Here is a 25,535-nt window from a genome sequence, read left to right as displayed (position 1 = left end):
TCCAGAACTCGTTTAAAAAGGGTATCCATGAGAAGAGTATAATGGGAAGATTGGTGAATAAAGTTTCTCTTTTGATTTTTTGAAAAGTTGGGAGGGAGGATATTATTTTTTAGGTATGTATAAGTTTGGCCATAGTGGGAGGAATTATGCCTGACAAGGTGACATATAGTTTGAGAATCACGACAATTATGTGCAAGCTAAAACAACTCTTCCACCAGGAATTTGTAACGCTCTTGATTTTCCTATGTCTGAAGTAGAGAAGCAAGTGTTGCCATGGCATTTGCTACTTTGTTGTCATTCCTCAGAATCTGCTGAAAAGTTATTTCAACAAAGTATTTCTTGACATCATCAACCATCTTCTTATAAGGTTACTCGTAGAGAAGATATCTCTACTTCTATTGGCAGCATCGATTATGATCCATAGACAAGAGAGAAAGGTGTGGCGCCTATTGGTGTGTGGATACTAGTATGGTAGGCCCATAGAGCAGGGTTCAACTGAATATGTCAATCTCTGCCAGCATCATTCATTGTCTTTTTGAGGATTTTTAGAATAGTTTTGTTTGATGCTTCTACTTGTCCATTCCCTTGTGGATAGTAGGGTGTGGAGAATCTGTGTTGGATCTTGAATTTAGCACATAGCTCTTGTACATCTTGATTCTTGAACGATCATCCATTATCAATGATAATGGTCATGGGTATGCCATAGCAACATATGATGTAGTTCAAGATAAATATTACAATTTGCTTTCCTGTAATATTGATGAGAGGTACCGCCTCAATCCATTTTGTGAAATATTTTGTAGCTACAAGGATTAATTTGTGACCATTAGATGAAGGAGGATGTATCTTTCCTACTAGATCAAGACCCCATTGGCAGAATGGCCAAGATGTTGCCAAAGCATGAAGTTCTTGTGCTAGTGCATGAATTAAATTTCCATGGATCTGACATTGTTTGCATGTTTTAGCTATTTGAAAAGAATCTCGTTCCATAGTTGGCCAATAATAGCCCAAGCGTATGAGTTTTTTCGAAAGGGTAAGACCACTTGAATGAGTGCCACAAATGTCATTATGGACTTCATTTAAGGCCTTCTCAAATTCTTCTTGCTCGAGACATCTTAAGAGAGTACCGTCCAGACCTCATTTAAAAAGGGTATCCGTGAGAAGAGTATAATGGGAAGACTAGCGAATAAAGTTTCTCTTTTGATTTTTTGACAAGTTAGGAGGGAGGATATTATTTTTTAGGTATGTATAAGTTTGGCCATAGTGGGAGGAATCATGCCCGACAAGGTGACAGATAGTTTGAGAATCGAGACAATTATGTGCAGGGTAAAACAACTCTTCCACCAGGAATTTGTAACGCTCTTGATTTTCCTATGTCTGAAGTAGAGAAGCAAGTGTTGCCATGGCATTTGCTGCTTTGTTGTCATTCCTCGGAATCTGCTGAAAAGTTATTTCAACAAAGTATTTATTGACATCATCAACCATCTTCTTATAAGGCATTAGCTTTTCATCCTTTGTTTGATAATCGTCATTGATTTGATTGATGACGAGCCGAGAGTCTCCAAAGACTTGTAGTTGTGTAATGTTCCACTCTATGTCCATCTTTATTCCTATGACCAAAGCTTCATATTATGTTGTGTTGTTGGTGCATGGAAAGCTTAATTTGTACGCTTTGGAATGGCATGACCTTGTGATGTGATGAATAGAATGCCTGCTCCTAATCCATGTTGTGTTCCATTATTGATGCCTACTCTTGGACTGATATTCAGGTGATGTATTATAAGATATGGATCGAACCCTGGAATGTCTACATATGACCAGGCAAAATTGATTTGCCATCTTTTGAAGGGTTCCAAATATTGTTGCACTTCGTGTTTTGATAGAGAGATTGTTGGATGAAGATCAATTGTGCCAATGGTAACTGTCTATGTTGGTTCTATTAGGATAGATGACCTCTCTTGATAGTATTCAGGTAAGGTGTCAAATCTCCCATCTTCCGACACCTCGAGGAGGTTTTCACCGTTAGATGTGTCCTTTCTTTTTACTTTTTTTGTGGTCTAATGTTGCCAATAAATGGTTTTTAGCATTAAACCTGATATTGTTTTCTTTATTTTCACTTTTGCAACTGGGAGATTTGGCACCCACTTGATTGGAAGATGCATTGTTGAAATTCTTGGTAAAATTTGTTGCAGGTTGATTGCATTAAGATATAGGGATATGGCATGGCCATTATGAAAGGTATCAATGGTGGTATGTCTTTCATTTTCCTAGTCCATAAGTTCAGGATGGATTAAGGGTAAAGGATCCTCGGGTTGAATTATTTCAAAGATATTAGGGGTCATGATAGAGATGTCAGAGTTTTTGATATGTATTTCAATGTCTGGAATGATACTCTTGTCAGAATGACCTCTCACAAGTAGCTCCTGACCGTCCTCGATTAAGTCTAAGTCAACCGAATGTAATCTAGATTCAAGTGATCTAGTTCCTAACATTTGCCCTACATACGCATGAACTACATCAACATCTACATCTTCTTCTTCCCTTTCAATTTCAAGTTTCTCTTGTGTGTTATCATATTCATCTTTTTGTTGCTTAGAAGATGTGTCCTCATGTAGAGTAATTTGTCCATACCCTAAGCCTGATTTGTCTGTAGCCTGTTGAGTATGAGGTTGTATAGGTTCTGAGATACCTTCCTTTCTTTTCTTTGTCTGTAGCACATCTTTGTCTTTTGTTTCCTCTGATAATGTCCCAACACTGATAAATGCTCCATCAAATATAGGAATATTTTCCACAATGGGTTGTTGTTTAGAGTTTGATGGTTTTTCATAAGACTTAGGAGAAAGTGGTATCTGTGATAGTGAATATTCTTCGTTCCCTCGATCTCTTAGCTGCATTTTTTTTCCATGCTTGAAAAAATTGAGGCAAATGATTTTTCTTTGGATTGTGTGCTTGAAGATGATGTCTCTGTTATGTGGAACAATAACCTCTTGGGTCGGTTTCAGATTACTATAGTACTGTAATGGATTTGAGTCTGTTGAGATCGTGATTTCCTGTCTATTGTATGGAAATTTCAGGCACTAATGATATGTTGATGGAATAACATGTATGTCATGTATCCATGGTTTTCCCAAGAGTATGTTGTATGATAAATCCAAGTCTAGAACTTGGTATGCTGTGTCTTTCTGCAAAGGTCCAACCCCTATGGGTAATACCACAATCCCTTTAGAGGAACACTCTTCTTCATCATATGCTTTGAATGTGATCTTTTTCCGAGGATCAACTGCATCTTCAGAATAACCTAGAGCACAGACAAGACTCAATGAGCAAATGTTTAAGCCAGCTCCCCCATCTATTAGAACACGTTTAACGAGTGTTCTATGAATGAGGATTTCAATTTGCAAGGGAGTGTTATGGGGATGATGTAAGGAATCAATGCTTGGATATGAAGGAGATGGATTTTGAATATGATCCTCTGAAATAAATTTGATGGCAATTATGGATATCCCTTGGGGAACTTCATCCTTGGATGTATTGTTAGGTGAGGATGCTATGGAAGGTTCTTGCAATTTTTTAAGAGGTGTAGGAATAGATGCCTTTGGAGAGTCAATTTGCTTATGGGGGGATGAGCCATTTCTAGACATAGGTGTGCTATTTTGATCTTCCTCACCAAAATCCCTTAGGGATCTCTTTAAGAGTTGCATAAAAGAGCCACCTTTCTTTGGAGATGCATTTGAATCCTTGTGAGGTTTTGACATAGTTGGCTTTTGATTTTGGACTTGCTTGATTTCTCTGATATGTTGACTTGTTATGTCTTCTTCTTGTATTTTGCTTTGGTATGCTATGTTTCTATGATCTTCAGCTATTCTGAATGTTTCGATTTCTATTTTTGTGATATTTTGTCTCTGCGCTCTAGTTAAAATAGGCATACACCTGTGTTGAATATTGTGCAGGGATTCGATTGTCTAAGAGTTGTTTCAATAAGTGACCAACTGTCAACGTAGATATGATAGAGTGTTATGATACGAAAAGATAATTCAAGTATTTGTAAATTTGTAAGTTTTTCGATCTTCAGTTTGGAGTGCAATGATGATGATTTTGATAAAACCAAGTCCAATAGGAACAATATATCCTACGATGTGGGACAAGGTTATCCTAACCAAACATTGTAGTTTCATGATGGAGGATGATAGGTCCTGATGAGAAACTATATTTTTGAGTGATCAGTTTATCAAATAAGGTGATAATGCACTTTGAGATGTTAGATCTTGAACTTGCTAAAGATGAATACTCAAAAATCTTGGGGTGTCTAGTTCTAGAATCCGATTTGACAGAAGATAACTTGATCGAGCGAACCAAGAAGACAATCTAAGCATAGAATGATAGATATCAGGTGTTTATGCTCACTGTAAATTGACCAAGCAAACATGACAAATCTAGAAAAGACATGCAAGAAGACAACTCTGGACTGACAGAAACAAAAATTCATATGACAATTTACACAGTCCCAAATGACAATTCCTATAGACCCATATGATAAACTAGGAATCCCGCACGACAAAGGCCTAATCTCATACGACACTTCCCACAGAACCAGACGACAACTGATAACAAATAAGTCTCTGCTAATTTGATTTGTACGACAATTATCACAAAACCAGACGATAAACTAGCTTTCTCGTACAACAAACTAGAAAGCTCGTATGACTGAGGACAGAGAAAAGACAAAAAAATTACTTTGACAGATTTTTGACCCAAAATGTTTGATGTTTTGATTATGTTTTCCACTTTTATATGTCCGAGTTTCTGTTTCAGGGATGAAAACACAACAAACACGTGATATGATAAGTGACCTCAAGCACAACATGCTAAATCCTAAGGAGGTTGGCTGAGAGAGAAAACATTTGCTTGCAAACTTAGGTACACACCCAATAGCATCAGAATATGGCTGCTGAGTCTCACGCAATGGATTCGCAATGCCGTATTATCCGACTCTAAATGCTAATGGGGGCACGATATGGCAAGTGTCTTGGGAGAGTTACTATCTCTCTTGCAAAAAGATTATCCCCCTTTCGGAGGTGAATTGGGTGGCTTCTATCTTAGGGTTAGTAGTAAGGATTTTCGTTTGGAATAACTCCTTGCAATCACGCAAGCGTGATTGAGGCCTATATCCCAACAAGCTATCGAAACAAGAAGTAGTAACACAAGCGTGATTGAGACCGCAAGGCCTTGTTAGGTCCCGGAGACAACTGAGAGGGGGGGGGGTGAATCAGTTGTCTAATAAATTCAAACCAAAAACTTATTAACTGACTTAATGCTTAATACCAATGAATCAGTTAAGTATACCGGTAGATATTATTAACAGTAAATTGCTATACCGGTAAGAATTAATGCATGAAACATAAACACAAAGTCATCCACAACACATGACACCAATATTTGTACGTGGAAACCCTGTAAGGGGAAAAACCACAGTGGGAAACCTTACCCACAATCAGATGATACTACTGCAGTTAGTAAGTGTACAAAAAGGGGTCTGCACATGCAGAAAGGCCAACAACCTAGAGCTCACTGCTCAATCACAAATGGGAGTCACATTGACTACAATTGGATGGTTAAATCCAATAAGAATGTACTGCACACAATTGCATCTTCATATGCTGGATTCAGTACCGATGTAATGCTGATATGCTTCTACAAAAACCTAACTTCACCTTCAAATGATGTCTTCGTGTATGCCTCTGCTTGATCTCGCATATACCTTCACTTAAATCTTTTTTTGCATTCCACACTTGATCTTACAAATAAGATCTTACATTTATACCATACCCTAAGACCAATTTTAGTAGGTCGGCTCTACAAGATATTACAATAAAAACATTTTACAAATAATATAATATCTAATGCAATAACCGATTAAACATGTCGACTTAATGCATTTATAACAATAATAAATCATCTCCATAGCACGCCATGCTAATCTGGAAAACATAAACCTGCCGATGTAACCCTTGATAACCTGGACCTATTTGTCGGTAAAAGCAAATATGCAAATATGAATATACCAATGATTATTACTTCAGAATAAAGTGTCCACATGATGTCTTTGACATTACCAAGTGTCTTCCATGTCATTCCAGGTACTGGTGAACATTATATCCTGCCAGTTAACCATATACCAGTAACTGTTGCACAGATTACTGCTTGCCGGTGAATGTTGTTGGATCCCCAAAGTAGGTGTATTCAGTAGGTGTTGACATCAATGACAAAACCATACCAAAATACCAACAATCTCCCCCTTTGGCATTGATGGCAACACAAGATGGAAAAACCATCACAGTGCCAGAACAGAAATGCCAAATAATATCTCCATTTCTCCCCCTGGGAGTAACAATACTAATTTCTCATACCAATTTCTCCTTAGATGTATTTTTCAAAATTTCTTCCTTAAAAATCTTTTTTACTAAAAGATAATGCGTTTTTCCATAGATATCTCTCCCCCTTTGACATCAAATGCCAAAGTCACAAAAGGTCAAGTTCATACAAAATACCAACCTATTCAATATACCAACTACTCCCCCTTTGAAGTAGCTTCCTCATCAAATACTGGAATAAAGATTTGTCCATTTAATTATGCCGGTTGATGACAATCATCAACTGTCTAAGTCTCTACCGGTGGTGGTATGACTCCGAGCTGATCTCTGAGATACTCAAAAGTCTCCTTAGGCAAAGGTTTTGTGAAAATATCTGCAAGTTGTTCTTTAGTATTCACATAAACCAGTTTTATCTCTTTTTCTTCAACTTTTTCCCTTAGAAAATTCAGTTTGATAGAAACATGTTTTGTTTTAGAATGTAATACCGGATTTTTAGATATATCAATTGTTGTAGTGTTATCACAGTATATAGAAATAGGTTCCTTGCATTTTACCTTTATGTCTTTCAACATTTGCTTAAGCCAAAGTACCTGTGTATAGTTTGTTGCTGCTGCAACATATTCTAATTCTGCTATTGATAAAGATGTACGACTCTATTTCTTACTTAACCAAGAAACTAATCTCTTTCCAAGAAAGAATGCTCCTCCAGTGGTGCTTTTTCTATCATCCACATCTCCTGCCCAATTTGCATCTATATATGCACATAGATCAAAATTTTCATCTTTAGGATACCATAATCCAAGATTTGATGTGCCTTGTAAGTACCGGAATATCCTTTTCACTGTTGATTCATGATTTTCCCTAGGATTACTTTGAAATCTAGAAACTATACATATTGCATTCATAATATCAGGTCTGGTTTGTGTCAAATACAGTAAACCTCCTATCATAGATTTGTAACTAGTTGGATTAATAGGTGTAGATTCATCCCTTTGAGATAATTTGTCATTTGTAGTCATGGGTGTGCTTACCAGTTTAGAGTTCTCCATCCCAAATTTCTTAAGTAGTTCTTTCAAGTACTTAGATTGACTCAAAAATATACCTTTATCAGTTTGTAAAATCTGCAATCCTAAAAAGAATTTTATTTCTCCAATCATAGACATTTCAAATTCTTGCTGCATTTCAAGAGAAAAATCTTTACATAATCCATCTTCTCCTCCAAAGATTATATCATCAACAAATACTTCAATAATCAAGATGTCATCATTAGTTACTTTGTAATATAAATTGCTATCCGCATTTCCTTTAGTAAAACCAATCTTTAAAAGATACTTATCCAATCTTGCATACCAAGCTCTTGGGGCTTGTTTCAATCCATACAGTGCTTTTCTTAATCTGCAAACCATATTATTGTCATCTGTCAAAGAAAATCCATCAGGTTGTTCAATATAAACTTCCTCTTCAAGATCTCCATTCAGAAATGCACATTTAATATCCATTTGATAAACTTTGTAATCCTTGTGAGCTGCGAAAGCCAAGAATAATCTAACTGCCTCAATTTTGGCTACCGGTGCAAAGGTTTCATTGTAATCAACTCCTTCTTTCTGAGAATATCCCTTACACACTAGTCTTGCTTTATTTCTGACAACCTTACCATCTTCATTAAGTTTGTTTCTAAATACCCATTTGGTTCCAATTACATTTTTATCTTTAGGCCGGGGAACTAATGTCCAAGTATTATTTTTCTCAATTTGTCATAATTCTTCTTCCATAGCTTTAATCCAAAATTTATCTCCACATGCCTCATTGATAAATAATGGTTCAATTTGAGAAATAAGACATACCTCTTCATTTGCCAATCTTCCTCTTGTCATAACTCCTTTAAATTTGTTTCCAATTATCCGATCTTCAGAATGATTCAGTCTTACATACCAGGGTGTCTTAGTCTGTTGTTGTTCTTCAATTACTGTGGAATCCTCTGATGATAACGGAGTAACTGGATCATCATTCTGTACCGGTAGATTCATTGTAGGTTCATTTGTCATAACTTTTGTTTCCGGTTTAGAGTCCATATACCTTGATGTTCCTCTGAATTGTTCATCAATCTTTACATTTGTACTCTCAACAATTTTCTGTAATCTTTTATTAAAACATCTATATGCCTTGCTCTTAGATGAATAACCAAGAAAAATTCCTTCATCACTTCTAGGATCAAATTTGCCAATATACTTATCTCTTCTAATATAACATTTACTTCCAAAAATTCTGAAATACTTAAGAGTAGGAATATTAACAAACCATAGTTCATGAGGGGTCTTACCGGTTTCACCTTTGATGTGAACTTTGTTGAATGTATAGACAGCAGTGCTTACTGCCTCTCTCTAGTACACATGTGGTAGATTTGCTTTTGATAACATACTTCTTGCTGCATCCAAGATAGTTCTGTTTTTCCATTCAACAACTCCATTCTGTTGTGGTGTCTAAGGTGCTGATAACTGTCTTTTGATTCCATTCACTTCACAGAATGTATTAAAATCTTTAGATGTGAATTCTCCACCTTGATCTGATCTTAAACATTTGATTTTCTTATCGGTTTCATTTTCAACCATTGCTTTGAATAGTTTGAACTTCCCAAGTGCTTCTGATTTTTCTCTGAGAAAAGTAACCCAACACATTCTAGAATAATCATCAATAATTAGCATGAAATATCTATCACCTTGTAAGCTTTTAGTTCTAGCTGGACCACATAAATCAATGTGAATTAAATCAAGAGCATTATTGGATTTTTCTGGAATACTCTTGAAACTAGCTCTAACTTGTTTTCCAAATTGACATTCCTTGCAAATTGTATTATGAGGTTTCACAATTTTAGGTAGATCTCTAACTGCCTTAGAAGTACTAATTTTTACCATGCAATCAAAATTTACATGACATAGTCTTTTATGCCATAACCAACTTTCATCTATATGTGCAATTAAGCATGCCTTTTCACTGTTATTCAAATGAAAGATATTACCTCTAGTCTGATTACCGGTTGCAATTTCCAAACCAGTTCTATTTATGATTTTGCATTTTCCATTTTTAAATTGTAACTGAAAACCTTTCTCAACTAATTGACCAACACTTAAAAGATTATGCTTTAATCCTTCAACATAGTAGACATTGTCAATGTTATGTTTACCATCAAGAGAAATTGAACCCTTACCTTTGATTGAACAGGCTTTGTCATCTCCAAATCTTACTAAACCTCCATTGTATTCTTGAAAGTTCAAGAATTTACCTTTGTCTCCAGTCAAATGATGTGAGCATCCTGAGTCAATAATCCATTCATCCTTTGATTCAACTTTAGCTGCTAGGGCTTGTTCTACCGGTTGAGTAGTAGGTGCCGGTTGATCTTCTGTTATAGCAACAAAAACCCATCCATTGTCTGCTAGATCCTCATCAGAATCGTCAGTCACACCTTCATCAGCAATGTAACAAGATTTATCTTTATTTTTCTTAAATTTGTATCTCTGATATTCAAGATTAGGCTTGTATGTTCTTCTAGCTTCTTCTCTTAGTCTAGCATGTCTATCAGGGCATCTTGAAGCCATATGACCAATCTTATTACAGTTAAAACATTTAAAAGGTGCTTTACCTTCATACTTACTTCCAATTGGACCTTTTGGCATTTTCCTTGCAAATAGTGCTTCAAGTTCTTCAAGCTCTTCATTTTCTTGGTTTCTTCAAGTTCTCTTGCATAAAAGGCTCTCCAGTCTGATTTGTCAAAAGATGGAGCAGATGATGTTGATTCTTTAAAGGCCAAATCGGTCTTAATAGTAGCAACATGACCAAATTCCTCAATTTCAAAAGCTGAAAGTTTTCCAATCAATGTATCCCTAGTTACTGATGTATTAGGCATTGTTCTCAACTCATTTATAGCAATAACCTTCATTTTATATGCCAGTGGCAAACCTCTTAAGATTTTTGAAATAATCTCATCCTCACTCAAGGTTCCTCCACATCACTTGATACCCAAAACAATTTCATTTACTCTTTCCATAAAAGCAGAAATCCTTTCATCTTCTTCCATTTTCAGATGTTCATACCTGACTCGGAAGCTTTCAAGTTTTGCAATTTTGACTGTGGAATCTTCTTCATTCAGTGTTTCCAAATGATCCCAAATAGCTTTAGCAATAGACCTATCTGATAATCCCATGATTTGTTGATCTAATAATGCGCTCAAGAGTGCTTCTCTCGCTTTGCAATCATTTTCTTCATCTTTGGCTAGGGTAGTTGGAACAGTCTGTCCAGCTACAGCAGCAGTATAACCATTCTTAGTAACTTCCCAGATGTCTTTACTGATGCAATTCAGATGTGTCTCCATTCCGATCTTCCATATCCCATAGTTGGTTCCATCAAGTTTAGGACTGTCCTTCCTGAAATAATTAGTAGACATTGGTTCTCCTCAAGTTGTTAAACTTCTGTAAAAAGAGGACTAAGCTCTGATACCAATTGTTAGGTCCCAGAGACAACTGAGAGGGGGGGAGGGGGGGGGTGAATCGGTTGTCTAATAAATTCAAACCAAAAACTTATTAACCGACTTAATGCTTAATACCGGTGAATCAGTTAAGTATACCGGTAGACAGTATTAACAGTAAATTGCTATATCGGTAAGAATTAATGCATGAAACATAAACACAAAGTCATCCACAACACATGACACCAATATTTGTACGTGGAAACCCTGTAAGGGGAAAAACTACGGTGGGAAACCTTACCCACAATCAGATGATACTACTGTAGATAGTAAGTGTACAAAAAGGGGTCTGCACATGCAGAAAGGCCAATAGCCTAGAGCTCACTGCTCAATCACAAATGGGAGTCACACTGACTATAGTTGGATGGTTAAATCCAATAAGAATGTACTGCACAAAATCGCATCTTCATATGTTGGATTCAGTACCGGTGTAATGCTGATATGCTTCTACAAAAACCTAACTTCACCTTCAAATGATGTCTTCGTGTATGCCTCTGCTTGATCTCACATATACCTTCACTTAAATCTTTTTTTGCATTCCACACTTGATCTTACAAATAAGATCTTACATTTATACCATACCCTAAGACCAATTTTAGTAGGTCGGCTCTACAAGATATTACAATAAAAACATTTTACAAATAATATAATATCCGATGCAATAACCGATTAAACATGCTGGCTTAATGCATTTATAACAATAATAAATCATCTCAATAGTGTGCCATGCTAATCTGGAAAAGATAAACCCGCCGATGTAACCCTAGATAACCTGGACCTATTTGCCAGTAAAAGCAAATATGCAAATATGAATATACCAATGATTATTACTTCAGAATAAAGTGTCCACATGATGTCTTCGACATTACCAAGTGTCTTCCATGTCATTCCAGGTACCGGTGAACATTATATCTTGCCGGTTAACCATATACCAGTAACTATTGAACAGATTACTGCTTGCCGGTGAATGTTACTGGATCCCCAAAGTAGGTGTATTCAGTAGGTGTTGACATCAATGACAAAACCATACCAAAATACCAACAGGCCCTACTAAGTGTACGATATGAGAGATCTCAAAAGAGAAAACTCAAATAATCCCATCCTTTGAGACTTTAATCCCGAGAGGCCTATTTTTTAGAGTGAGTCAGAAAGCTTAGGTCTAGCTGTACTCACTGGGGTCATTCTCACAGGGTGGTTACTTTTTCCCACTATGACAGGCTTGCTAAAGGTATTCAAATCTCAAACATAGAAGCGCTTCAAGGGTCGGGATTTCTGATTGTCCAAATGGACAAGAGCATACTTTCCTACCTTTTAGACAACTTCTCAGACATAGAAAACAAGATGTTCATTAACCATTAGCAAAATAAGTGTGCCTAGAAAACTTAAGAATACACAAAGTCTTGTTGATTTTCCTTAGGCAACCTGCAAAACAAATATGTTAGTAATCATGTTGTTTTGAGAAATTGAATCTTTGGCAAGCGTAATCTTCGACAATCGTCCTGCAAAAACCAGTTAAGCTGCTAGAAAACTCAAAATCAGGCAAGGGTTAGTATTAGTGATATCAAATTTCAAGCACAAAAACCCTAAAATGCAAACTATTTTGAAAACATAGAAGCATAAATTCGTATAAGTATTATCACTTGATTGTACAAGTATTCTCACATACCCGTATGAGTGCACAAAGAAACTCATACGGTACTGTAAAGGTACTCGTACGAGATTCTGAAATAGGCCCAACCAGAAACCCGTGATATTGAAGATTTGATGATGAGAGAGGCCAAGAAATTAAATTTCCTATCCCACAGTGGGTGCCAAAATGTCGTGCGTGTGAAGTAGGATACCTGCAGCTGCAACACAAACACTTAATAGATCATTACAACCATGGTTAGCAAATTGAAATTAAACAAAAGATAAAATATGACAAATTGACCTATTGCCTCCTAAGAGATGCGAGTATAAATTTGCTCTCAGAGCTAGATGAGAAATCCTAGTGACTTGACTACACCTAGATGGATGATTTAAAAGGATATGATATGCAAGCTAGATGAGTGTATGATTATGCTAGATTGATCCAAGAAACTAATTAAGCTAATGAGTTGCATGATTAAGCTAAACAAGAGATTAATTATGCTAGAATATGATCAAATTAAGCTAGATCTAAGATGCAAAACATGATAAATAACAATGCTTGAGATGAAAATGAGATGGTATGTGCCTATAATAACAATGCCTAAAATGATATGAGATAAGTGTGCCTATAATAACAATGCATAAGATAAAAATGAGATGGGATCCTTTGTGCTCCAAAATGGGGGATATTTATAAGATTTCCAAGGCCAGGGGTGAGGTGGCAGGATTCAATGGTCAAGATAGAGTCTGAAGATATCAAGGGTCAAATTGGAGGAGGTTGGAGAAGAGGTTGGAGGGAGGGACACTTGTCATCTTTGTGGTGACAAGTGCCAAGGAGCCTTGCTCATGAGAGGGCAAGTGTCCAAGGGAGGAGACATGTGGCCTAAGTGCCATGTGTCTCAAGGGGAGAATATCCACACCATAGGAGGTTAGGATAAGGAGGTCAGGATGCAAGTGGGTAATTTAAATTTAAAAATTCAAATATTAGGAAAAGGATAATTAACTTTCAACAACTCATAAATTGATTTGTTTCAATTAATTAGGGGATTAGAAGAAATGAATTGAATGGGGGGGGATTAATTAATTCAGATTAATTAATCAAAGGGGACTATTGAAATGAACCTATTAAATAAATCCTTAGCTTTATTAATAAGTAGATTAATGAGAGAATTTAATCAAATTGCTAATGAATTCAATCAAATTGGGAAGGAGGATTAATTAAATAATTGCTTATTAAACTAATTATCTTCAGACCATTTTTAGGTGTATACAGACACCATATGACCTCTTAGGATAATATGATGTCCTAATGGGTCATATGGTGTCCTAAGGGCTCATATAATATTCTAACACATGAGTGACTCCCTAGCACCCCATATGACCCCTAACGACACCTTATGACCCCTTAGGACACCATATGGTGTTTTAACACATGTGTGGCCCCTTAGGATCCCATATGACCCCTCCAGACACCATATGACCCCTTAGGACCATATGATGTCCATATGGTGTCCTAAGGGATCATATGGGGTCTTAAGGGGCCACACGTGTGTTAGAACACCATATGACCCCTCCTAGGGAGAGAAGGGGAAAGGGAGAGGGAGAGATAGGGAGAGAAGGGTAAGGCAGAGGAAGAGGGAGAGATAGGGAAGAAGGGTAAAGGGATTTAGAGAGAGAGGAGGGGAGAAGGGTAAAGGGATTTAGAGAGAGAGGGGGGAGAGGGAGAGAAATATCTAATATCTTGTTTAGGATAGGGAGAAAGAGAGAGGGTTAGGGAGAGAGAGAGAGAGAGAGAGAGAGAGAGAGAGAGAGAGAGAGAGAGAGAGAGAGATTAGAGAGAGAGAGAGAGAGGGTTGGTAAGGGATGCTTAGTAATCATAACATGGATGCTTAGTGATGACAAATGACAAGTAAAAAAATTGATCTAAAGTGCACATTTTGTTATAAGGGCATCTCTTACTTGAAACAATCTTTTTAAACTCAAATGAGAAGCATTGATGTTTTTGACACATCCATATCTTCCAAACATATCAACCTCCATGTACGACTTCACTATGTATTTGAACACAACAAAATCTCCCATTTTCAAATTGTGATAATTGGCATATTCTTTCCAACCATGTCCAAATTCTTGTTTATGATTTACATTCTTTAATTCCAACTCGCAATCATGTCCATTTGGGCTTTGCAACACGATATGGGAAAACATATGATTGTCTTTCTCACCTATGAACTGTGTAAGAAATACAGGTGCATTGATCTACATTAAAGAGAGTTGAGCATTGTTCATGATTTGCATATGATTGTCTTTCTCATCTATGAACTGTGAAACAAATGCAGGAGGAATGCACTACATGAAAGAGAGTTCAAGGACTATTTATGATTTGCATATAGTATAGAGTTGAGCACTATTTATGATTTGCATATAGTATCCTAAGGGGTGACCCCTTAGGACACCATGTGACCCCTTAGGACACTATATGCAAATCATAAATAGTGCTCAACTCTCTTTCATGTAGTGCATTCCTCCTACATTTGTTTCACAGTTCATAGATGAGAAAGACAATCATATGCAAATCATGAACAATGCTCAACTCTCTTTAATGTAGATCAATCCACCCGTATTTCTTACACAGTTCATAGGTGAGAAAGACAATCATATGTTTTCCCATATCGTGTTGCAAAGCCCAAATGGACATGATTACGAGTTGGAGTTAAAGAATGCAAATCATAAACAAGAATTTGGACATGGTTGGAAAGAATATGCCAATTATCACAAATTGAAAATGGGAGATTTTATTGTGTTCAAATACATAGTGAAGTCGTACATGGAGGTTGATATGTTTGAAAGATCTGGATGTGTCAAAAACATCAATGCTTCTCATTTGAGTTTCAAAAGATTGTTTCAAGTAAGAGGTGCCCTTATAACAAAATGTGCACTTTAGATAAAAAAATTTACTTGTCATTTGTCATCACTAAACATCCATGTTATGATTACTAAGCATCCCTTTACCCTTCTCTTGTCTCTCTCTAATCTCACTCTCCCTTTACCCTTCTCTTTGTCTCTCTCTATAATCTCACTCTCCCTAAGACCCTCTCTCTCTCTCCCCCTCTCTCCCCTTTTCTTCCTAACCCTCTCTCTTTCTCCCTATCCTAAACAAGATATCAGATATTTCTCTCTCTCTCCCCCCTCTCTCTCTAAATCCCTTTACCCTTCTCCCCCTATCTCTCCCTCTCCCTCTCCCTTACCCTTCTCTCCCTATCTCTTCCTCTCCCTTTCCCTTTCTCTCCCTATCTAGATCACTTTCCCCTTATCCCTTGCCAACCATCTCTCTATTTGCATGTTCTTTTCAATATCTGCCTTCCTGTTATGAATCTTGACTAGAAATTCACTTACACTAATATAAAGAATAACATCTTGAGTACAAATTCTTGAAATTTATCAATTCATTTTTTTGAATTTGAATTTAATAAAATAATATTTATGAACATTAGTAATATATTTAAAATACACTTCATAAAGGACTTCTTCAAATATATGATACTTGATTTATAAAACTCTAATACTCATTCCTATAAACCATTTGATAACAATTGAGGTGGTTTAAAATTTACCATTCAACTTCCGCCGCGGTATGCGACCAGCGAACAGTACGTTGTGTTTATTCTAAAGCAACTTTCAAAGCGTGCTTCCTACGCTCTTATCTCATCTTTGACTCACACTCATACGTGGCTTATTACTCAGGCAATCTACTTTGCTGACGTGGCGGTTTTAGTTGTCTTTTTAAAATTTGACATCTTCGATGAAAGAGGCGAATAAAACGGCTGCGCTTTCCCCATAAATAGACAGAGAGGGGAAGCCGTGAGAGAAGCAGAAAACGCATCACAATTAGAGTTAAGAGCGAGGGAAGGCAAGAACGAATAGCGATTGAGAGCGAGCGAGCATGGCAAGTCTAGGAGGCAAGCAAGTTGTACAAGGGTCTGAGAACAGCACGGAGATAGAGGAGCTTGGACGCTTTGCCATTCACCAGCATAATATCCAACAGGTATGTAAGTTAATTGTTGCCTTACAGCTTAGGTTATCAAGATTTTGACTTTCTACTTTGAATGCTTCAGAATGAGAAAGGGCTTCTGTCATTTGGTCGAGTGGTGAAAGCAGAGCAGCAGGTGGTAGCGGGGACGATGTATCATCTCACGATCGAGGCCAAACAGGATGGAGATTCTTCTCCCAAACTGTACGAGGCTAAAGTTTGGGTAAAGCCATGGGAAAACTTCAAGAAACTGCAGGATTTCAAGCCTATTTCTTCTTCCCCCTCAATCACCTCTGCTGACCTCGGCGTCAAGCATGGTAGGTTATCTTGATTTTTCCAATTGCGTTACTTAAAATTTGAGTACTTTTTTAGACCCAATTGTCATAATAACGAATTTTTTTTCAATAGCGAGAACTTATCTCTCACAAATGTGAATTAGCGCTGATTGTACATAAGAATTTTTCTTCCATTTCAGTAGTAATCTAATTTGAGTTCATAATTTGCTTAACAATGATCTACATTCAAGCTCACTTAACTCGCTACCATGTGCAAGCCCTATGAACCATTCTTTATAAATATTTCTTTTCATTTATTTATATCAGTATATGATGTAATACATTTATTGGGTTTGTCAGTTTGAAAATTGGGAAGATTGCCGACTACCAAATTAATGAAAGTTGCTGTTGAATCTCAATAATTCGTTATAATTCGTCCGCTTATTTGATAAACTGGCGAAAATATCTCTTATACAGATATCACCCTGTTTTATTATCTTTACTCCCCCAAAATAGTTCACACCCTTCATATTATGCGCCTGATTGTTCTGTTGTTCTGTGGATGGGTTTTGGGCTTTGTCATTGGTCTTTGGTCTCATATGATCATATGAGATGGATTTACCCTTATGTACGCCTCGTGGTTCCGTGGGGGTATGGCTTGGGCTTTTGACTTTTTGCTCTATGGTTATATGAGACCGATAACCGCTTTAACCTAACGATCTTATGAAAAGACTCGGCAAAAAAAAAACCGTAGTTTTACAAAAAAAACATAAAGAAATTAATGCATTTAGAGAACATAAGGGCCATAATTGAAACATTACACATGTCATATGATCTACAAACGCGCAATATTTGAAATTTGAAATACTAAATCTTAATACCTAGATTTCTTCAATGCTAATTATGTTGTTATATGGAGCCTAATCAGACTCGAAGGTTAAATTTTCACTATTTCCATTAGCGCATTTCCCCCTATATTTTTCGACGGGGGTTTGGGGGCAGCGCCTCCAAATTGGGGTCAAGGGGCAGCGCTCCTTGCGCGCTCCCTGTTGCAATATAGGGTGGGGTCAAGGGGCAGCGCCCTACGAGGCCAAAAATACTTTTATTATTTTATATAGGCGTCGGGTGTTATTTTTCTATTGGCAAAAAAACTCTTCATGAGATATTTCAATCCCTCAATTACGCCAAATGAAGGCAAAAAAATAAAAATAAAACTCACTTTTAAAGCTTGCATGACGTTTTTTCTGAGTCGCACGAGACCATCTGAAAGACTCGTGAGTCCGTGCAAAAGACTCGCGAGTCTTTCAGATGGACTCGCCAAGACTCGCCTCGCGAGTCGACTCGTGACTCCCATAGACTCGCGAGTCCATGGCAAGTCCACGAGTTTTAAAACTATGGGCTCTTATGCTTTCAAAGGTTCTTCCTTTCTTTTAATACAATGCATTTAGCCGCATACGAGCCTTCGTTTTACATTAGATTTTTTTGGTAAAATATTTTGTTTATTCCTCTACTACTGTAGGTCAATTAGTAGGATTTCATGAGATAATTTGCAGAAAGAGAAGATTGTAGCAGCAGCTCTCTTCATATGGGTATTAGGGCCCTGCCCTAACCGTAATATTATTAACTGATCCATTTATTGGAGCTCTCAGTAGGTTAATATATTTCACGGTACCAGCTGCAGGGAGAGTGAACATGACATAATAGCGGCAGTCCTCTATGTGGCCATTTGGGACCACCCTAACTGTTATTATTATTAACTCATATATCTATGTCTTCTTCTGAGAAAATTGGTTCTTTTGTCTTCTCTCTTATCTTTATATATCTCCTTTAATAAATTGGTTGGCCTCTCAACCATAGCAACTTAAAAGGATTCCAATGTTTCACAGGCGTGGGGACGCGGGGATTAGCTTCGGGGAGGAGGACAAAGGGCTTAAGTTTCGGGGACGTGGGACGTGGGCTTTGGGGAGACATGTCCCCGCACAACATTGAAGGATTATGTTTGTAAATTTATATCAAGGTTATCGGGAGACGGGGGTATTTGGAGATTCCGAAGACCGGTATTGGTATTGGTATGATTAATTTTCAAAAATAGGGAATGGGGTACTTGGAGACACCAATTTTTTTAAAATATAATTTAATAATTTCTTAAAACATATCATGACAGAGAACTTTGAAAACAAGAACAATGGTAAAGTTTAACATCAACTTTAAAGTTGAACAAAAATTGAAATTAAAACTGTTTATATTGCTGATACCAAAGCCAGTCTAAATTGTTTAGTGAAAGTAAGGTAATATAAATGTTGAGCATGCTCAATATTGTCGGCTAAATAGTAAAGGCAAATTCTCTTTAGACTATTACAATGTTAAGAAATCAGTCCTCTCAAAAAGTCTACATTGTCAAAGATCCAATCACTTTGTATGGATTTTTGTCTTCCTGCGAAACAGTTTTTTATTAGTCATTTCCTTACGACTTTGCTTTGCTGCAAGCTTATCTTATTTATTTACTTTATTTTTTTTGTCTTCTTACTGCATTTTGTCCTAAGTTTTTTAAAAGATGTTAATTTTTGATCGGGAGACTTCGGCGATGGCAGCCAAAAACACCCTAGGCGTCGAGAAGTTTCCGGAGACGTCTCCGCTACTGGTATGTGTCTCCAGGGGTAGGAGACGGGTTTCCTAGTAACTATGATTTATATGAATCAGTTAGAAAATGAATATAGGACTTCCTATATGTTTTTTGGAGAGTTACTAACCTTTTTGGTGACTAGTCTAAATCTTTTTGGTGAATAGTCTAAACCTTTTTGGTAACTTGTCTATCTTGGGTTTAGATGTAGCTCATTTTCCAATATCTTACTTGAGCCACACTGCAAGTGCTACTGAAGATGTAGCTCATTTTCCAACATCTTACTTGAGCCAATGCAGGTGCTCAGAGATCCTAGGTTGTTCTGGCTCTGTTGTCTTGGGTTTTAATATCTTGCTAAACTTTTTATGAACTAGCTAGACTTTGAATCTAGGACCTTTTATTTGTTGCTGGGTGTTTTAACACTGAATATTTTCTTTAGATACGTCCATCTTCAATTCAAATGCGACTCATTTTCCAACACTGAAAATAATAAAATCAGATACCAACAAAATCCTTATAATAAAAGAGCATCTGAAGCAGAAAGTGAGACTACAAGTTGAAAATTTCTGAAAATCCCATGGAGATGTAAACAGATTAGAAGCCAGCCGCTGCCTTTTCCTCCTGAATAGTAGAGCTTTCATATTCATAAGCCAAAAATCCCAAGATTCACATGGAGATTAAAATGCTTCAAATTAAACTAGTAGTGAATCAAGGGCTGCCTTTTCCCCCTTCTGGTAAGCAGCGTATGGTGAAGGTGAAACAATTATTGCAAGTTGAAAATCCCAAGATCTCATAGAGATGAAAACAAATGTGGAGCAAGACAAAGAATTGCCTCTTCCCCTTTTGAAGAGGAGAGCTCGCACAGTTTATTAAGATTGCAAGTCGAAAATTCTAAGGTTCTCATGGAGATGAAAACAAACAAGGAGCAAGACAGAGTTGCCTGCTCCCCCTTTTGGAGAGGAGAGCTCGCACAGTTTATTAAGAGGCCAAAATTTCTAAGTTGTCATGGAGATGAAAATAAACTAGGATTGAGTCTAGGGCTGCCTTTAACAGAGCTCTCATAGTCCATTGAGGATCTACATGGATGCTTAACTTCTATCTTTGTACCTCTACGCCTCATCTTGGTAGAGGACACCAAAGTGTCTTTCCATTGTGAAACTTTAGGCACGAGCCCCATCTCTAGAAGCTTGGTGTCCTTATCCTGGAGAAGTCTGTCCATAGAAGCCTGATGTCCAAGACTTCCGCTCAGCTTTTCCTCTCAGGCCACAGTTTGTCTTTGTCCTCCTTTCCTATCTTTTAATAGAAGATGAAATTGGCTCTATGAATTTTTAGGATCCCCTACTTTTACCATTTTCAATTAGCAGATGTGATATACGTATAAATTTTAATATTTCCAATTTTCATAGGTAGTAATGTTATCGGTTCCATGGAGGGGATATTTTAAAATATTTTAGAAAGTAATGTTCGAGAACTTTCAGGATAAGTGGTCCTTTGGATTTTCTAGCAGTGTTTTAGTTTAAATTTTTTATTTAAGATTAGGTGGTCCCATGGATTTTCTAGCATTAGATAATTTTTTTTTTTTTATATTCTTTGAAATTTTTAGAAATCGGCGATCTCATGATTGTTCAAAAGCAATAATGAATGTTGAAAATAATTGAAACAGAAAATTATTCTTAAATTTATTGACCGTAAATGCATGACACATGATAGCAATTTCCTGAAGTGGTAAGATTCTCAGCCCGTTCTTGCTCCCTTGTCTAAAAACATCTCCCACAAATCTATAATTTAAGGGTAAAATTATAATTTTGTCATGCAGTAAAATTTATTTAGTCGCTTGGAACTTCTCGCTCCTCAAAAATAGTTCGTATGGATATTATTAGTCTTCCTAGATTAAAAACTCTGTAGCTATTGAAAGATTTTGGTAACAGAGCCTGACGCTGTTCATTATAAATAATTGTGCTGGTCGAGAGAAATTTCTATACGGTAGCTTGCAATATGTTGAATTTGTTTTGCAACATGAGTACAATGCAACGCAATGCAGTCAAGCTCCTTTCCAATTAGCATGTCAGACCAATGAGATATTTTGGTTCTTTAAGGCAGAGGGTTAGTGTTAAGGTGGCGTGAGGTCTGAGTACACGACCCCGTCATTCAAGAAGCTGAGGAATATTCAGCAGCCTTAGCAGCTTATATACTACAGGAGGTTCTTTTAACAAAAGTTGACGTTGGTTTGTTTCTGCATTCGCACCAAATTGATGAACTTATTTGTTACTAACCGTGCTACCATGGTTTCTTTTTCAGGTAATTGATTGATTTTCCAAGGCTGATCTACTTCTGAAAAGTTAAAAAGGGGAGCTAAAGAGGAACACCGTGATTATATGTTGAAATCAGACTCGACTGATGTAGGGTATTTGATTATCATTATATTGTATATATAAATAAGTTCCAGCAGTTGCCTTATGTTGGCCACCGTAGATAAAACACAAATCACTTGTATAATACCTGATATTCAAGTGGATGTTTTTCTGTTAATTGCTGGTGTAGCAACTAGCAACAACATTTGTTAACCGAAATTCGACTCTTATCAATGGGTGCTAAATAATGTGACCTCTCATTTTCCCTTTTCTGGATGTTTTATTTGGATTTTAGCTATATTTGCTGTTGCAATCATGTACACTCTGGTAACAAGTTGAGAAAACAATCTGGCAAGATTTTAATTTTTTCTGCACTAATAATATTATAAATAGTCGTATGTCGAGTTTTTATGCCTGCCATTTCTTTGCTCTTAATCATTGGACATTGACACAGAGGGGCGGATAGAGCAGTAGTATGTTTGGCCGCTAAGTATAAAGTAAGAATAAGATAGTAGTGAGTTCAGTTCTGTGCTTGTGGACCTCATTTGGCATGCAAACCTAAACTTATATTTGCCCGGAATGAATAGTAGAGATTGCTTTGATTTCCTGACACGTAAATTTGAATGGATGGTGTTAATAAAGATTTTTGGGAGGAGGCATGAGTTTTTCACAGATGATTTTTTTTATATTTTTACACACAAAGATTCTGATCATATTCGGTGATGCGAATGAACTTGCATTTTTTTTAATATCTTTGGTTGAACAATAATGGTTGTAGATAAGACGCGTTATGCATCATAACACACAAACAAACACAAAGGTGCCCAGTAGAAAGGTAAAAGCAAAAAAAAATTGAAGTTTAAATTGAAGTCTAGTACATCCATGCATAGATATCAGAATATTAACAGCAGGAGCAAAACATAAAGTCTAGTTAGCTAGAAGAGAGTAGTCATCAGATGTCTTGTAAACATTATTGCAGCACTTGTTTTTTGGATCGATAAAGGCAGAGTCAACAGATTTATATTAATAAAAAAAGTTTTTTTTTACACATAATTTAAACAAAAAAAGGTCCTTGTAGACCAGGATGATGGCAAACCACGAAGCAATTTTAGCCACCATATGCAAACTGACTTGGATCTCTAATCTTTATCTTCATCATTAGACATTTTCAAATCAACATGATCTGAACTGTTATCCAGAACATTGTCAACTGTAGAAAATTACATATAATAGCTCAACCTAGAGGGTTCCAAGCAATAAACCAGAACTTAATCATATAGCCATAGATAAAATGATATAGAAAAATAAAAAACCTCAAACAGAGATTGAAATTTCTAAAATTAGCTTGATCCAGCTTGAAAATATGGCAGTGGCCCCAGTCAGCTATCCAGCCAAAGCGGAGACCATCCCCAAAAATTGTAACTATTCCGAACCTGGGTTGGAAAGAGTCTTCTTTGGGACCTTCCTTTCTTTTTTTCTTCTAACTTCTTGCCATTGTCCCATGCTCAACACCTCATCGTTGATGGTGTCCTCACTCCTGCTTGAAGAGCCTGTTCCGGTCCTCGCCTTTGGGTTCAATACTTCTTGTCGATTTGTTTTTGCAACTCTTCCAGGGTTTGGAGGTGAGGATTCTGAAAACTGTTTATCCTTTTTGCCTATGCCAATCTCCTAGTTCAAGGCATTTAAATATGATTTCTCTTGTCCATCCATAGATGATTCATTGTCTGTAATCACTTTTTGGATGTTCCCTACATCCTTCTCCATTGAATAATGATGAAGGGAGACATCCATCCTTCCACCAAGAGGCTCTCCTATTGTTATTTCGCTTTTCACATTTGGCTGCTATATGCCCAGTTTGGAAGCATTTCCTGCATCTAAAAGGGATACCTTCATAATCTATTGACTGCACCCAAGTTCCATTTATAGATTTTAAAATGAGTTATGCAGGTGGGATCTTGGATGAATCCATTTCTACTAAGATGCGTGCATAAATGGTATGAAGATGATCCAAGTAGCCCTTATCAACCCCTAAAAATATCCCCAAAGAATCACCTACGACTTTAAAGCAAAATTTGAGCCAAAACTGAAGTGATAAATTAGGAAATCTTACCCAAATCAGAATCCGATCAAAAGATTTGGTAATTGGGTTAAATGCTAGATACCAAGGTTTGAGCAGCAGAGTTTGTTTCTCCTTTCTCCTCCCAGCTCCAGGGTGAAGTGCAGAAGATTTTATTCCTATCTTCCACCTTGTCAAAGATAACCACAAAGAAGCCTCGAGCTCCTGGGTAGATCTGCACATTACCCTCCATAACAGGCACCGGGTCTCAAAAATCCACTTGTGAAGATCTCCAAGACTTTACCAAAATCCTTGAAACCTCCCTATCAAACCCCTCTTAGCAAAATATTTTTCATTTTTCAAAAACCTCCTTGACTGTATCTGCATCCAAATTTACTGTTGCCCTAGCAGCAATATCCTCTTCCCCACACCCACGAGCGACCCTGTTGTGGGCACCCCCAAAACCAGAGGCCAATCGACTAGCCCTCTGAACTTTTTTCCCATTTCTCAAGGGCGATGCCAACGACCGTTGGTCCTTCCTCCCCATTCCGATAAGGCCTCATTTTTCTGTTTGCAAAAGCCCCCCTTCGCAAAGCCACCGCTCAGCACCACTACAACCGCCACATTATGCCGCTGCCCAGATGGGAACAACAGAGTCAAAGGGCCACCACCATCCTTGGCACGGGAAGCAGATGGCGTATTCAAATTCGGCAAGGCGGGAGAGCCGTTGGGGAGGCATCGTAATTTTATTATTGCAGCACTTTCGTTGTTACTTTCATTATATGCATCAAACTCGGAGGTACCAATAGGGAGAGAGATAGTGCTCTACTATTACTAGTATCAACTTTTTACTTTTGCATTAGCATCTTTTCCATAATTAACTCTGTTTCAGAATTTCATTTATTTGAATAAACTTCTTATTTGGCTTCTTCTTGTCACGAGGTTGGAATTGGACAAACTTGATATTTTTTTGAAAAACAGTTCAGCTATCTTTTAAAATATTTATAATTTTTTTTAATATCTAAAACGAAATCTTTTCAATGATATAAAAAGATGAAAGCAAAGAAAAATTTCTTTCTATTTCCTTTCAAAAAAATCATTAAATCTCAGTTAAAAAATATAAATAAAAAATATTAAATTTAAAGCTTAAATCATTAACATACTTAAATGGTTATGCTGATTATGATTTATATAATTAAGTATTTAGTTTTTGCTATAAAAATCTCAGATCATTAATAACATAAAAATTACAAAATAAAAATAAAAATTTATTAAAAATTTAAAGGCCTCATAACACAAGACTAAAAACAAAACCATCAAATAAACAATTTATTCCCAAATCATTTATTTCAATTGACTTGGGAGGGTAAATATCAATCATTATAGCAAACTAATTAAATTTTTAACATTTTGAATTGAAAATAATGCTACATGCAATACTAGAACTATGGTGGCAACATTCTAGACCTTCAAAGGTCTAATTATTTGGTTATGTTGGATACGGTTTCCTTTCCTTCTCTATCACACTGTATTTTTATTAGGTGTTAGTTTTGGTTAATTTCTCAAACATTATAAAATATAAAAACCGATCCACCATCATACCAAATTAAAAAGTTTTCCAAATATTTTATATAAAACAATATAAATATTAGATTGGGCAAAAATGTGTGTCGATACTAAATAG

The 25,535-nt window shown here is 36.7% G+C and overlaps 1 protein-coding gene and 1 long non-coding RNA gene across 2 annotated transcripts; one reads left to right on the top strand and one right to left on the bottom strand.

Moving 5' to 3' along the window:
* The first annotated feature begins 16,360 nt into the window (after positions 1–16,360).
* Positions 16,361–22,066, top strand: LOC131859631 (cysteine proteinase inhibitor A-like). Its single transcript, XM_059213611.1, has 3 exons — positions 16,361–16,564; positions 16,635–16,866; positions 21,743–22,066. The coding sequence occupies exons 1-3, from the start codon at positions 16,463–16,465 to the stop codon at positions 21,748–21,750; spliced, it is 342 nt and encodes a 113-aa protein (XP_059069594.1). The 5' UTR covers positions 16,361–16,462; the 3' UTR covers positions 21,751–22,066.
* Positions 22,067–22,797: 731 nt separating this feature from the next.
* On the bottom strand, positions 22,798–24,666 carry LOC131859632 (uncharacterized). Its single transcript, XR_009359259.1, has 2 exons — positions 23,906–24,666; positions 22,798–23,698 (listed from the first exon to the last, which is right to left on the bottom strand). It is a non-coding gene; the product is annotated as an uncharacterized LOC131859632 (long non-coding RNA).
* Positions 24,667–25,535: the final 869 nt, after the last annotated feature.

This window comes from Cryptomeria japonica, chromosome 10 (assembly GCF_030272615.1).
Source record: "Cryptomeria japonica chromosome 10, Sugi_1.0, whole genome shotgun sequence".
Taxonomy (NCBI): Eukaryota; Viridiplantae; Streptophyta; class Pinopsida; order Cupressales; family Cupressaceae; genus Cryptomeria; species Cryptomeria japonica.
This window is presented reverse-complemented; position numbering and strand designations above follow the sequence as displayed.

Excerpts from the sequence above, each read along its gene's own strand:
- LOC131859631 (XM_059213611.1), top strand. The coding sequence starts at position 16,463 with ATGGCAAGTCTAGGAGGCAAGCAAGTTGTACAAGGGTCTGAGAACAGC. Across the intron at positions 16,565-16,634 it reads ACCAGCATAATATCCAACAG|AATGAGAAAGGGCTTCTGTC; the intron begins GTATGTAAGTTA and ends TGAATGCTTCAG.